Source organism: Mus caroli, chromosome 10, assembly GCF_900094665.2.
Source record: "Mus caroli chromosome 10, CAROLI_EIJ_v1.1, whole genome shotgun sequence".
Lineage (NCBI taxonomy): Eukaryota > Metazoa > Chordata > Mammalia > Rodentia > Muridae > Mus > Mus caroli.
Genome location: NC_034579.1, coordinates 65,365,275 through 65,379,299, shown reverse-complemented (window position 1 = coordinate 65,379,299; position 14,025 = coordinate 65,365,275). Strand labels below are relative to the sequence as shown.

Genomic DNA, 14,025 nt, shown 5'->3' with positions numbered 1-14,025 from the left:
GGTTGATTCTTTGAATAGTTTTTCTTGTTTCCACTTGGTTGATTTCACCCCTGAGTTTGATTATTTCCTGCCGTCTACTCCTCTTGGGTGAATTTTGGAGACTTTTCTAGACCACATCTCACATACGTACCATGTACTAGAAATCTTTGCCAGATAATAATCTCGTAGGTTGCTAGCCTCTCAAATGCCATGATGTTCAGTGATGAATTATGACAAAGGGCACACTCCAAGTTAAGGGACCTATACAGTTCTCAAGAACCCGCTATGCTTTTTACGTCAAGCAACCCACATACCTGTCAGGGGAGTAAGAGGTTTTTATTTGTTTGCCAAATCTATTCATCCTCTGTTTCTTCTGAAATTTGACGGGAACGTGACTCGAATAATACTTAAAAAAAAAAAAAAAATCTATGTGTGGGAAGCACCCTGCCAAGTGCTGTAAAGGAACTCAGGACAAGAGGGGGTGAGGGTCTTGATTTCCAAATGAAAATAAAAGCATTCCAACACTCCAAATTGGACAAGGTGCATACACCTGTAATCCCAGCGCTGTGGGGGTGGAGGCAGGGGAGTGGCGATTTTGAGGCCAATTTGTTTTCCTAGTGATACCCTCTCTTGGAATATAAGTGAAAATGAAAAGCAAATGACCAAAGGGAAATCAAACCAAAGGGAAATCAGCATTTATTAAGAATCTATTACAGATGCCCAGCTCTAACCACTGTGCTTTTCTTGAACTCTGTAGAGTTCAAGGTCACCAGGGATGTCTCCACATTACAGGCTGTACACTTAGGACTCAGAGGGATATTACATTCTTAGGGCTACACAGCTACTAGTAAGGGTCAGCAGATTTGGCTCCAAAGCTTTTACTTCTCAAAATGCTCTTTAAGGCTGCGGAGCCGGTTGGGGCTTAAGAGGACTTGCTGTTCTTACAGAGGACCCAGACTTGGTTTCTAGCACCCACATGGCAGCTGACAACGTTCTGTGATTCCATTTCCAAAGGATCTCGTTCTGTCTTTGTGGACACCTGTACTCATGTGCCCATGTCCCCCCATACACACACACACACACACACACAAATATAAAATAAACTTTTAAAAATAATGGCCCCTGAGGGTTTTAGCTCAGTGGTTGCCCAAGTTACACAAGACCTGGGTTCAACACCCACAACCTTCATTAGTTAATGTGAAATATTTTTAATAGTCCAGAAAGATTTTAGCACAATATAGGCAGTTAGTACACATTCTTCCCCTGATGCCCACAGCTTATGTAAACCACAATGCAGCTACTTTCATGAGGAGCATAGCTTAGGAAGGACACTCGGCTTCCTCGGCTCTCCCACTTGGCCCTTTTCTTGTTCTAGGATTCAGCTGTCTGGGATGTTAACACTGGATTTGCTTGCCTGGTCTTTTGCATAATTACCCTACAATTGATGACAGCCACTCGGTTTTTTCCTGGTCATATCAGAAAATGTTAATAAAAAGAGAAAACACTTGTCATGTATATATAGAGATTTTTTTAAAAAGAAAGGAAAAGAAAAGAGTTCCATTCTATCGTTTTTTAAAATTGTACAAAGAGCTGGCTGAGGCAGGAGGATTTAAGTTTATGGATGACTGGGGCTCTATGAGTTCCAGGCCAGCACAGGTCATGTAGCGATACCCTCTCTCAAACAGGAAGGCATAGTAGAAGTAGCGTAATACTCTAAGGATGTGCGTTGTTCAGAATTGCATGTGTGTGTTCTCAGTCTCTTGCTTTATGTGTGTGTGTGTGTGTGTGTGTGTGTGTGTAGTGTACACATCTGGAAGCTGTGATAGCAGGGACTGTAGTAAATATTGTAATAGCAGAGACTGTAGTAAATACTGTAATAGCAGAGACTGTAATAAATAGCGTACTCTCCTTGAATGCTGTGTAACCTTTGCTCAGCATCCTCCTAAGCTTGTGGGATCTGTGCTGTTCTTTTCTATGGCTGTTAGGATTCACGGTGTGTGGTTTGTAAGCCATCCCCTTATTGGTGGATCAGTGGTTGCTGTCAGTGTTTTGTACTTAGGCATAATGCTATGCCAGATATCTGTGTGTGTGTGTATGTGTGTGTGTGTGTGTGTGTGTGTGTGTGTGTGTGTGTGTGCTTGCGCGCATGGTGATTTGTAGGAGTTAAGTTACTGGACAGAGGACCAAATGCATTTTCCAATGTCATAGTCATTACCAAGTTGCCTTCCCCAAAGTTGTCTTTCAACACCCACCCCTCCCCCGCCGAGCCGCAGTTGAGCTGTGAATGGGAGTATTCTCATCTGTTGACAATGGTTTGGTTCAGGTCATGGTCTGGCTGGTGTTCCACCCATTGCGTGTTTTGTTGTCCTCACAAGACACTGCTTTGCTTTCATGCACACGTGTAGATGCCGTCATGAGTTGTAAAAAGATTGGACTCAAGTACTACCCGAGCTCTTTTGGCTGCACATGGCTAGGAAAGAGGTCTGGCTAAAGCCCAAGCGTTCCATCAGACGGCAGAAGACTCTGCAGTGTGTCTGAGATCCAAGGTAGAATTTACAGTGCTGTCAGCTCACATGAGGACCCTGTGCACTTGAACAAAGTGTATGATTCAGTGTTAACTCTTAGGGAACTGAAGATTAGAAGAAGTGGAGAGACAGCTTAACCCTAGCGTGCTATCGCTGTTGTTTTAAAGTTTATTTAACTCATTATCGTTATTCTGTGTGGGATGGGGATGGGAGTCAGAGGACAGTTAGCATGAAGCAGTTCTCTCTTTCCATCATGGAGTTCTCAGGGGTCGAACTTAGATCATCAGGCTTGGCTGCAGTTCAAGAGCCTTCCCTTTCTGAGACATCTTTCTGGCCATCTTGTTACGTCACTAAGTCGTTTTTGGTTTTATTTTTATTTATTTATTTTAAAAAGATTTATTTATTTATTTATTTATTTATTTATTTATTATATGTAAGTACAATGTAGCTGTCTTTAGACACATCAGAAGAGGGAGTCATATCTCGTTACGGATGGTTGTGAGCCACCATGTGGTTGCTGGGATTTGAACTCAGGACCTTCCGAAGAGCAGTCAGTGCTCTTAACCACTGAGCCATCTCACCAGCCCTTATTTATTTTTTTAACATTCCCAAACATTCATTTTCCATCACACTCACAGGGTATCTTATCTGTGACAATTCCTTTTAGAGCAGAAGTGAAGTCTGTATGTCAAATTTAGGTATCTCTCTATTGACCTACTAAGATATTTATGAAAGTAAAAATACCAACTACATATGAATAATACAATAAAGTTCACACTGACCACCCAGTGACTAGCACTGCAGGCAATTCAAGGAGATTAATAAGAAACAGGCAGCATCGTCGTGTATGTATAGGAGTTGGTATTTTTACTTTCATATTAATGTAAAACTGTGCCCCCGTAGATAAATGCAAGTGAAATGGGTTTGATATAGTTCTCTGATGCACAGTTTAGGTGAAAATCCACCACCACACAGACACGACACAGGAATACCATTGCTGCATGTGAGATTGCTGCGTAAAAGAAAGGAGGCTACAGCAAGATGGCTCAAGTTATTATAATGGAAGCTTCAGGCGGACGGACGTTAAATGTCTCTGCAGTGATTAAGTAGCTGAGTCATTCAGGTGATTAAACTTGAGTTATCTCACTGAATTATTTTTTTGAATCATCAAATATATGATCCAACAGAAATAGGTGGGTAGGAAATCTTCCTTACTGCAGAGAAAGTACCACGAGCTTGGATTGTAAGGGAGTTTGGAAAGAGCATATCGCTCAGCGACCCTTGACTCCTTGTGTCCCCTACAACCACATTGACTGATGCTGAGCTGACCTAAGGGCCAATGTGGGTGCTGGTATGCTTGGATGCAGTTTTTATAGACTGCATAGTCACAGTGTTATATTTTCGCCTCATGAGGTCATCTCAGAATTTCCTAAGACACCTCGTTGCTCTCTTTTTGCACTTAAGATCTGTATTTTTGCAGGTGAGGGAGGAACGTGTGTCTCCCACCCTTGCTGTCTGTTGCTCATTCTGCCCGAACTGTACCCCGTGGGGCTGTGGTTGCATATTCCCTGACAGCCTAGCAGGACATATTTAAGGCTGTCTGTTGTTCTGTCAGCTCGTTCTCTCTTATGGTGGGTGAGCTCACCACAGATACCTTGAGAACCTGGCCCTTATAGACTTTACTCCTTAAGTTTGTTGATTTATGCTCTCATCCATCACCCTCCCTCTTCCAGGAAGGAAGTGGAATCAGGACTTTAAAAAATAATAATAATAACGAGGGGTGGAGAGATGGCTCTGCTCTTCCAGAGGTCCTGAGTTCAATTCTCAGCAACCACATGGTGGCTCACAACCATCTGTAATGGGATCTGATGCCCTCTTCTGGTGTGTCTCAAGACAGCTACAGTGTACTCACATGCATAACATAAAATGAATTTTGTTTAAAAAAATGAGAATAAGACATTTCTTGTAAATGTAATTTAAAGAGATTTGAAGAACAGCTTGGCATTTGAGATTTGAATAGGGTTCAAAGCAATTGCAGCTGCCATGTGGTTTTGGCTTGTCTTGTTAATAAACAAAAGTAATTAGTGTGCATTTGCGTCTATACCTGATTTAGTCTTAGCACATTATCACAATGCAAATGTGCATATGCAGATCATTAATAGTTTTTAAGCCACAGTTAGAACCTGCATTTTTCTGATTGACCAGTTAAAATGAGTTCAAGCAAGTACTGTTTACCTTATGTTTAGAGCGAGGCCTGTTGGCTGATCTCCGTGAGTTCAAAGCCAATCTGGCCTACATAATGAATTCCAGGCTAGGTACGGTTACATATTGATATTTTGTCTTTAAAAAAAAAAGGTTTGGATACATTAATGTTTTTAGAAGACTCCACAAGTAGTTTTAGAAGTGTTTCCCAAATCCCAAATTAGAAAAACCAATAGAAGGCAGTCCCCGCAATTGGCTGTAACTGAGAACAGCTCCTCTCCCACTTTTTCCACACTGTTGAAACTCTTGTCTCCTACTCCAAGAGAATTGGCAAGAACTCCTTCCATCTTGTCTCAACGTTTATTGCAATGGCTGCCGTGAGCTGGGGAGACCCTGCTGCGCACTTGACCTGTATTCTGTCCTGCGGTTGTCATGGAAACTGTAGATGAAATAGTAATGCTGCATTGTACAAAAGAAAATTGAAACCTGGAAAGCAAAAGTCATTCCCCAGGTGAGGGGTGGTGCCTGGGCTTCAATGTTAAAGCCTTGCTTTTAGAATCAGGGGAGATCTCAGAAGACTGGTGTCTCCCATTGGTTAACAGTACATGGACCAACACAGGAGCTGAGTTAGTTGTACAGGGGCAGGGATGGGGTGGGGTGGGGAGGAACAAAATGAAAGTAGCATTGAAGGGACGCGGCTCAGAAGGAAGACCCTGGGCTTGCAGCCATGCCTCGGGTCACATCCTTGCCTTTATCAGAACACTGAACTGATGTGAGCACACATCAAAACATATGGCAATGTTGCACCACAGCTCTGAGCTGCCATCTTTCTGGTTTTAGTATTCCTGAATTCTAGACACATGGTTGGCAGTGTCTTTGATTATTGGGTGCACAAAGATGGTCCACAGTTGGGGGCATTTAGGAGTCAATGAAATGTGCAGTTTGTTTGCCTGTCTTTCTACAGACTTGTTGCTGTCACAGGGATCAGATACAATGTGGTCATTTTCCTCACCACGTTGTCTTCTGGAGGTCCGTACCTCAGTAAACCAATCTTTGCACATCTGTAAAACTAGGAGGTGAGAAGTTGGGCTGTCGGGGCTTGCATATCACATAGGATGTTCTGACACCTACTTCTGAGGTTGACAGAGATCAAAGACCCCCCTCAATTGCCTCCACGCCATTGTTCCAGATTGTGTTTGGTGGCCTTACTTTGTTCTAATAGCTCCTGGGGTAGGGAAACCCCTAGAACGTCCTGGGTCAGAACCACACGTCTTAGAACCCCACCAAGTTTACACCCCCTACTTGTCTTGCCGTCACTAACTAGTCTTCCAGATTGCCATCCTTCTGTCTCATCTTTGACATGGCAGGGCCCTTTAAATAGCAGCAAGGCTTCCTTTTGCTCTTTGAGAGTCTCATGTAGTATGTTTTTGTCAGATTCTCCTCCATCCCCTAACCCTGACCAGATCCTTCCCTCCTCCTACCCACCCAACTTCAGTGCACTCTGTACAACGCTCTGTGCTCTGTGGGGTTTGTGTTGTGCTTCCTGTCTGTCTTCAACTTATCTTCCCAGGCTCATCTCACCCTTCCCCCTCAGTGCTAACTTCCTTTCATCCCCTATGGCTCAGCTGCACTGCCTTTTGTTCTTCCATACCGGGTTCTTCAGGTATAATCTTTTCTTTGTGTGGTGGTAAGGATGGAGGCCGGGGCTTTCCCTGTTAGGCAAATAGTTTGCCCCCTTCCCCCCCCCCCGCCCCCAACTACATTCCCTAGCCACATATAGTCTTTGATACTACTGTTTTGCTTTTTAAGATTCATCTTTAATTACGTGCATGAGTGTGTGAATATGTGTGAATGTGGTTGCCTGTGGAGGCCAGAAGAGGGCATTGGAGCCCCTGGAGTTGCTGTTAACTGGTGGTGTTTATGAGCTGTCGTGTGAGTGCTGGTAAGTGAACTCATGTCTATTTATTTATCTATCTATCTATTTATTTATCTATCTATCTATCTATTTATTTATTTTAAAGATGTATTTATTTTATGTATATGAGAACAACTGTAGCTATCTTCAGACACACCAGAAGAGGGTATCGGATTCCATTACAGATGGTTGTGAGCCACCATGTGGATGCTGGGAATTGAACTCAGAACTTCTGAAAGTCAGTGCTCTTAACCACTGAGCCATCTCTCCAGCCCCTTGAACTCGGGTCTTTTGTAAGAGCAGTTCCCCTGAGCCTTCTTTCCAGTGTGTGGATACCGAATTCATATCTTACTTATTTAAGAAAGATCAATTCTTTTCCATACAAAACTAGGATGGTTAAGTGACTTCCCCAAAGCTATGGAACCACTTATATTTGGCATTTCTGGGGCAGGACTGGACAGCCTGAAAGAGGTATCTGCTGTTTGCCTTTCCTTTAATGCCTTGAGGCTAGAAAAAGAGCCGTGAATCAATACTGTAGGTTTCAGAACATGGCCTGATTATTTTCCTACTCTGTGTTGATATGTTGTGTATGTACATGTGTGTCTGCGAGTTCCAATACATGTGGGGGGAGCATTTGGAGGCCAGATGTTGATTGGTGTCCAGTGTGTTTCTCAATTGATTTCCATGTTCTGCTTGAGATAGAGTCTTCACTGAACCTGGAACTTTCCAGTCCAACCAGGCTGGCTGGCCAGCAAATCCCGGACCCTCCAGCCTCTCTCTCTCACCAGTGCTGGAATTACAGGCTTGTATCACTGCCTGCAAATTTTTAAAAGGGTGCTAGGTATTGAACTCAGGTCCTCCTGGTTATGCAGCAAGCATTTTGTGGACTGAGCCATCTCTCTCTCCCAACCCACCTCTTCTCTTTGCACAGATCCTTGGCTCCTTCAATCATTCCTTAAGTACCCATGTTCCCAAGCTCTCACTTCCCCTCATTGGACTGTAACTTCCTGGGAGACAGACCTTGTTTGTTTGGGGCTAGAAACGAAACCTGGGGAGTTCATGCATGAGTTACTGTGCAGACCGGGACCTGCTTGTTCATATCATCTGCATAGCAAAGACAGAGGATCCTGCATGAAAACATAGTAGGGATCTTAAAGGAAAACACTTCTTATTCTGCTTCATCCTTTCAGAGGCTGGGGCTCTCTCATAAAGAGGTTTAATACAACTTCATGTTTCTACCCATAATGTCAGAGTCCATGGTGAATAGAATCAACCTAAAATGATTTAAAGAGAAGTTGCTAGTCTGCATCTTTCTGGGTTCTTCGTGCCTGTTTCCCTGGAAATGGAAGGATTAACTGAAAGTATTTCCGCTTTCCTTCAGGAATTAAGTGATTTACAGCGTGATCCACCTGCCCACTGCTCAGCGGGACCCGTGGGAGATGACTGTAAGTTTACTCTGTTGCTGGGTTTTGCTACCATTGAAAGCATGGCTTTGAGCAACTGTAAGTGACAGTTCCTATTCCTCTGTGTTTCAGTGTTCCACTGGCAAGCAACCATCATGGGGCCTGTAAGTACAACTCACGCGTGTGGATTAACCCCCCCCCCCCGTGGCTGTTCTGCACTCTTGCCTTTTGACCTGTGAGGAGATGTTCGTGACTCAGGATAAATATTCTCGTCCTCTGAATCACTCAGGAAGCAAAACCTGATTGAGGGTTTGCAGTGATTTCCTAAAGCATGGCTGGCTGGCAAATACCTACTGGGTCACAGCGCTATTTACTGTGCTAATACTTCCTCGTTACATAGCAAGGTCACGCTCTCTGTGCAGGCAGTCTGTGTGTTGGCCTTACTAGTTCTTAATACAGCATCAGTTGTTTTTAAAGGAGGTGAAATCTTCCTCACACATCCACAGTTCTCAGAGGTTTGAAATAAGTCTGACCCAGGAGTGGAACTGCTCCATCCGGCAAGCATCGGTTTGCTGTAGGTCATGGCTCTCGACTTGGAGTGGAGGCGTCCTGCTGTGGGGTGATCTCTGTCACCTTTTGAGTTTGCTGCTTTGCCTTAAACCGCAGACTGTTTTATCACTGGCCCTTCCTTGTTATCTAGATTTCTTTCCCCACCCAAGGAGCAGTGATGACAGTGAGACGGGCTTTGCCTTTCCGTGAACAAAATGCTAATAGTGAAAGAGCAGGCGCCCGGTGAGAACACACTAGCAGTGCCCTTCCTGAATGGCTTTACACACTCCCCGGGATGCTTTATGTACTCAGTCATCGAGTTTTAAATCATTTGCCCTATAATCCAAACTGGGGGGAAAAAAAGATGCTGAATTTCAAAGAAGAGCCCCTGAGGAATGATCCTAAATGACTAAATTAGCCTATTAAGTTAAGAAGCGAGAGCGCAGCATATTTACCTAGCAGCTTTCAATAAGAACATAGTTCTTTCCCGGCTCAGTGTTCACTATCTGCATGAACCTTCAAAGCCCCATCATCCAACGGTGTGCTTCCCATCAGAGCTGTGGCCTCTGAGGCACTTCTCAGGTAAATCACATGTAACAAGCAATTGTGATGTTGTTTTGCGTGACTCTCTTATTGCAGCAGCGTAGACCCGCCCCACCATCTTTTGTAATGTCACTCCACTGTCCATGAGGACCATGCTTGTCTTTGTCATTTGTTTACATTTATTTTTTTTAATGTTTAATGAACTAGAATTAAGCAACGTAGTGAGAATAATTAGACAATATAGCCCTCTAATCTTAGAACTTTAAGGATTGAAAGAATGACAGACCTGTTTTTAGTACCCATGATGCACTCCAGTAATTATGAAGGAATTAAAGTACAATCTGAGGGGGTTGGAGAGATGGCTCAGCGGTTAAGAGCACTCACTGGCTGCTCCTCTAGAGGTCTTGAGTTAATTGCCAGTCACACGTGGTGGCTTACAACCATCTGTAATGGGATCTGATGCACTCTTCTGGTGTGCATGAAGATATCATAGTCATACACATAAAATGTGGGTATATATGTACTCATATACATAAATTATAAAAATAGAATTTGGAATATATTTTGCGACTATTTTGTTTTTTCCCCTTAATCTTTCTCTTTTGTTTATAGAAATTGCATGTAGACACATGTACACACACGTATACATACACACATATATACACATGCATATACACACATGCACACACATACATATATACACGTGTACATATACACACACACACACCATTAGGGTAAAGTTGATTCTTAATTCAACATATCATGAATACTGAATTCATCCAGCTTGGTTTTAGAGTTTTATCTTCTGTAATATAAAGTACTTACTTGCAAATGAATATTGAGGTTAAATCATACAATGGTACCCAGTTAACCCTCGTACTCACTTTTTCCCTTTGGTTGTACCTGTGTGGACATTAGAACTTAATATTTTGAAATAAAAAAGGTAAATATTAGTTGTAACCTTCTAAAAACAGCGATGACTGCTCTAGAGAATCCTCCTTCCTCCCCGCAGGCCTCGACCCATGATCTGTCTGGTTAAAGCACACCGCTGTGCGTATGCGCATCTGCTTCCCTTTAAACTTGGTGGGCCCCTTGGGTAACTTCATACCTGGGAAGGAGCCTGTTCTCCATAGAAATTCCTCCAACTCATGGTGCAAGAATCGTGGTTTTTTTTTTACAAGCTGATACTGGTGGAATTGTGAAGAAACTGCAAATCCTTCGCACTGTTAATGCCCGGGGACCATTCAGAGGGGTTGAGTATGTGCCATGGCCAGAGTCTGATGCGCCCTCTCGTGTAATTTCAGCCTGACAGCGCCTATCAAGGTGGAGTCTTCTTCCTCACTGTCCACTTTCCGACAGACTATCCCTTTAAACCACCAAAGGTATTTATCCTGTCACTCATCTGTCCCATAGCAGGGATTTTTACTGTTTGTCTAGAGTGATCTTGTGACCTCACAGACCATGGGTAGGTTAGCAAGTGCATGCCCCTTTGTGTGACCTCCAGATCTGCAGCCTCCTCTCCCTCCTTTTTTCTAATTTATTTGATGTGCATTGGGGTTTTGCTTGCATGTATGTCTGTACGAGGGTGTCGGATCCCCTGGCACTGGAGTTACAGAACAGGTGTGAGCTGCCATGTGGGTGCAGGGAATTGAACCCAGGTCCTCTGGAGGAGTAGCCGGTACTCCTAACCACTGAGCCATCTCTCCGGCCCTAGAATGCTCTTTCTTAGTCAGCTGTTTTCTTATGCCTGCTAGGCTCCTGGGCTTTTCCTCCTTGTGAGATATGAGTTGTTTGGAATGTTTTTACAGTCAGGAAAGCAGGCTTTTCCGTCCACAGTGTTACCTTTCCAAAACAGACCCAGCTTTCTTAAGTGTAGTGTGTACTTTAAAAAAAAAAATCATGCTATGGCTGGCTGCACAACGGCTGTGTCCCCACCCCCAAGGGGATCCCCAGGCGGCTGTCTGCCCTGGTTCCCTTGGTAAAACCACTCTGCACTTCGCAAGCCATCCGCCCCTATGGCCCCCTGAATGGGGGTGGGGAGACCTCAGTTGCCAGTGCCTAGCTGGCCATAGCATGGATCATTTTTTGTTTTTTGTTTTTTTTTATAACTACAGGCTACACTTAAGTATTCAGTGAATGTACATTGAGCTTCATCACGTCCCCTCATAATGGGAATCACAGTGGGGACACTGAAAGGCAGAAGGGGATGAAAACACGTTTTCTGAGGTTTAAAGCCCAAAGAAGAGGCAAGTGGTGGGGGGTGTGAAGGAAGGGAAGGAACTTATATGCCATCAGGGAAATAATTATAGCGCTTTAAAAAGCACCCAGCTTAAAAATCATACGGATGATGTCACACAACAGTGGCTCTTGTTAAGACCCGGCTTCTCTGTGGTTCACCAAGGACAGGTGATAAGCTGAGGCATCCCACTTCCGCCCTGACAGATTCTGTGTCCTGTTTCTAGATCCAAGTGGCCTTCTGGGTATCACTGACAGTCAGGTTAAGAGAAATGTTTTGAGGTGTGATGAAAGCCAGAGTAATTGGTCCAGGTGTCACTCAGCCCGTCATACCAGCTACTGCAGACTTCCTCACCACACCCCAGACACTTCCCAACTCCTGGAGGAGAAAAGGAGGCTAAGCTAAGTTGGTCTCCTTCAGATTCCCAGGGGCTGAGCTGCGTGTATCCATGTCTGTTCCAAAGCTGTGTAAAGATGATGAGCGCCTTTTACCCTTGAGTGGATCGGTTCTGTTTGTTCCTATTTGTGGCAACCAACACCCTTTTTGTTCCATTTTATCTTTAGATTGCTTTCACAACAAAAATCTACCACCCAAATATAAACAGTAACGGGAGTATTTGTCTTGACATCCTGAGGTCCCAGTGGTCGCCCGCTCTGACTGTATCGAAAGGTAATTTTGTTTTTCAGATTTAAAATAGCCATAGCGAGGATTGGGACCAGCGGTTGAAACAAACAAACAAAATCATACAAACAAACAAAAATACCTCAACCTGCTGGGTTTTCTTCTGTTTTGATAATTGCTTTTTCTAGGAACTCTTTAGTCACGCTGGCTTTCAGTAAACTTTGGAGTTCAGGTGGGGTGCGGGGAAATGAATGGATGGGCACATCTAAATGAAACCAGAGAGTTAAAAATTCAGGAACTAAAGGCTGGAGAGAAGGCTCAATGAAGTACAGGTGCATACTGCTCTTCCAAAGGTCCTGAGTTAGTGTTCCCAGCGCCAGGGTTGGGCAGCTCACAGCGACCTGTAACTCCAGCTCCAGGAGACTCGATCTTCTAGCCTATACATAATTAAAAATGGAAAACAAATCTTTAAAAATTGCTAGAGTTAGGGATTTTCTAGTAAGCCTGTTTATAGTTGCCCTTCTGTCTTTACAAAAAAAAAAAAAAAAAAAGCAAGAGAAATATCAGTGAAAAGATTTTGGCTATCTGGGGTTGGGGGTGGCAAACAGATTTGGGGACTTGTCCCATTTATTAAAGTGTCTATTAACAATAAAAAGTGCAACTCCAGGACTGGCTGATAAAATAAGCTATTAAGCCAGTCAGGGGTGGTGTATGCCTTTAAATCCCAGCATTCAGGAGGCAGAGGTAGGTGAATCTGTGAGTTCAAGGTCAGGCTGGTCTACAGAGTGAGTTCCAGGACAGCCAGGGCTACACAGAGAAACCCTGTCTAGAAGAAACAAAAATAAAAAAATAATTTTAAGAACTGGAGAGGTGGCTCAGTGGTTAAGAGCACTGACTGCTCTTCCAGAGGTCCTGAATTCAATTCCCAGCAACTACATGGTGGCTCATAACCATCTGTAGTGGGATCTGGTGCCCTCTTCTGGTGTGTGTCTGAAGACAGCTACAGTGTACTCACATAAGATAAATTAACAAATTTAACTTTAAAGAAGAATGAGTACTGTTACCTTCTGGGAAACTTTCCTCTGAGGCTGCAAATGGCTTCAGACTCGTTCCATGAAGAATAAGATCACTCAAGGAATGATCTGACAGACAGACATGCAGGCAAAACACCAATGCATGTGAAATAGAAATAAATACATTTAAATATGATATTTACCTACCAACTGAAGTTAATACAAAATGTAACCCCCAGGTGAGTTTTTTTATTTTTGCAATGCTGGGCTTTTGGTTGTTTTTTGGGGGGGGGAGTGGACTGGTTTTTGTTTGGTTGGTTTGGTTTGGGTTGGGTTTTGTGGCTAGGGCCTCGGGCTTCTCAAGCCACCTGTCACTGAGCCGCACTCCCGCCTCACTGTGTTCCTCTCCACTTTCATTGTCCTTTACACCCAGTACCGTCATGCTCAGCCGTGTGCCTTTTACAATGCAGAAGTGGCAGCGCCTAATGGAATGTTCTCTCTCCAATCTAGTCTTGTTGTCCATATGCTCGCTGCTCTGTGATCCTAATCCAGACGATCCCTTAGTACCAGATATTGCACAGATCTATAAATCAGACAAAGAAAAGTAAGTGTTTGCCGCTGTGCACTTGCGTGTGTGTGCATGTCCACCTGTGTGTGTGTGTGCATGTCCGCCTGTGTGTGTGCATGTCCACCTGTATGTGTGCATGTCCACCTGTGTGTGTGCATTTCCACCTGTGTGTGTGTGTGTGTGTGTGCATTGTCCACCCGTATTTGCTGCTTGAAGTATATTTAACTGTGTAGGTTTTCCCCCTAGTTGACTTTTTTTTTTTAAACCATCTTTAAAAAAAAAAACAACGGGCTGGTGAGATGGCTCAGTGGGTAAGAGCACCCAGCTGCTCTTCCGAAGGTCCAGAGTTCAAATCCCAGCAACCACATGGTGACTCACAACCATCCGCAACGAGATCTGGCGCCCTCTTCTGGAGTGTCTGAAGACAGCTACAGTGTACTTACATATAATAAATAAATAAGATCTTAAAAA

The 14,025-nt window shown here is 43.7% G+C and overlaps 1 protein-coding gene across 1 annotated transcript in view; it reads left to right on the top strand.

Annotated features, from left to right (window-relative positions):
• Ube2d1 (ubiquitin conjugating enzyme E2 D1) overlaps positions 1-14,025 on the top strand; it is a 30,336-nt gene that overhangs the window by 14,842 nt on the left and 1,469 nt on the right. The window contains exons 2-6 of the mRNA XM_021174639.1: positions 8,003-8,066; positions 8,157-8,188; positions 10,421-10,498; positions 11,916-12,021; positions 13,497-13,590. Coding sequence (XP_021030298.1) covers positions 8,003-8,066; positions 8,157-8,188; positions 10,421-10,498; positions 11,916-12,021; positions 13,497-13,590 — 374 coding nt within the window. The remainder of the gene's footprint in view (positions 1-8,002; positions 8,067-8,156; positions 8,189-10,420; positions 10,499-11,915; positions 12,022-13,496; positions 13,591-14,025) is intronic.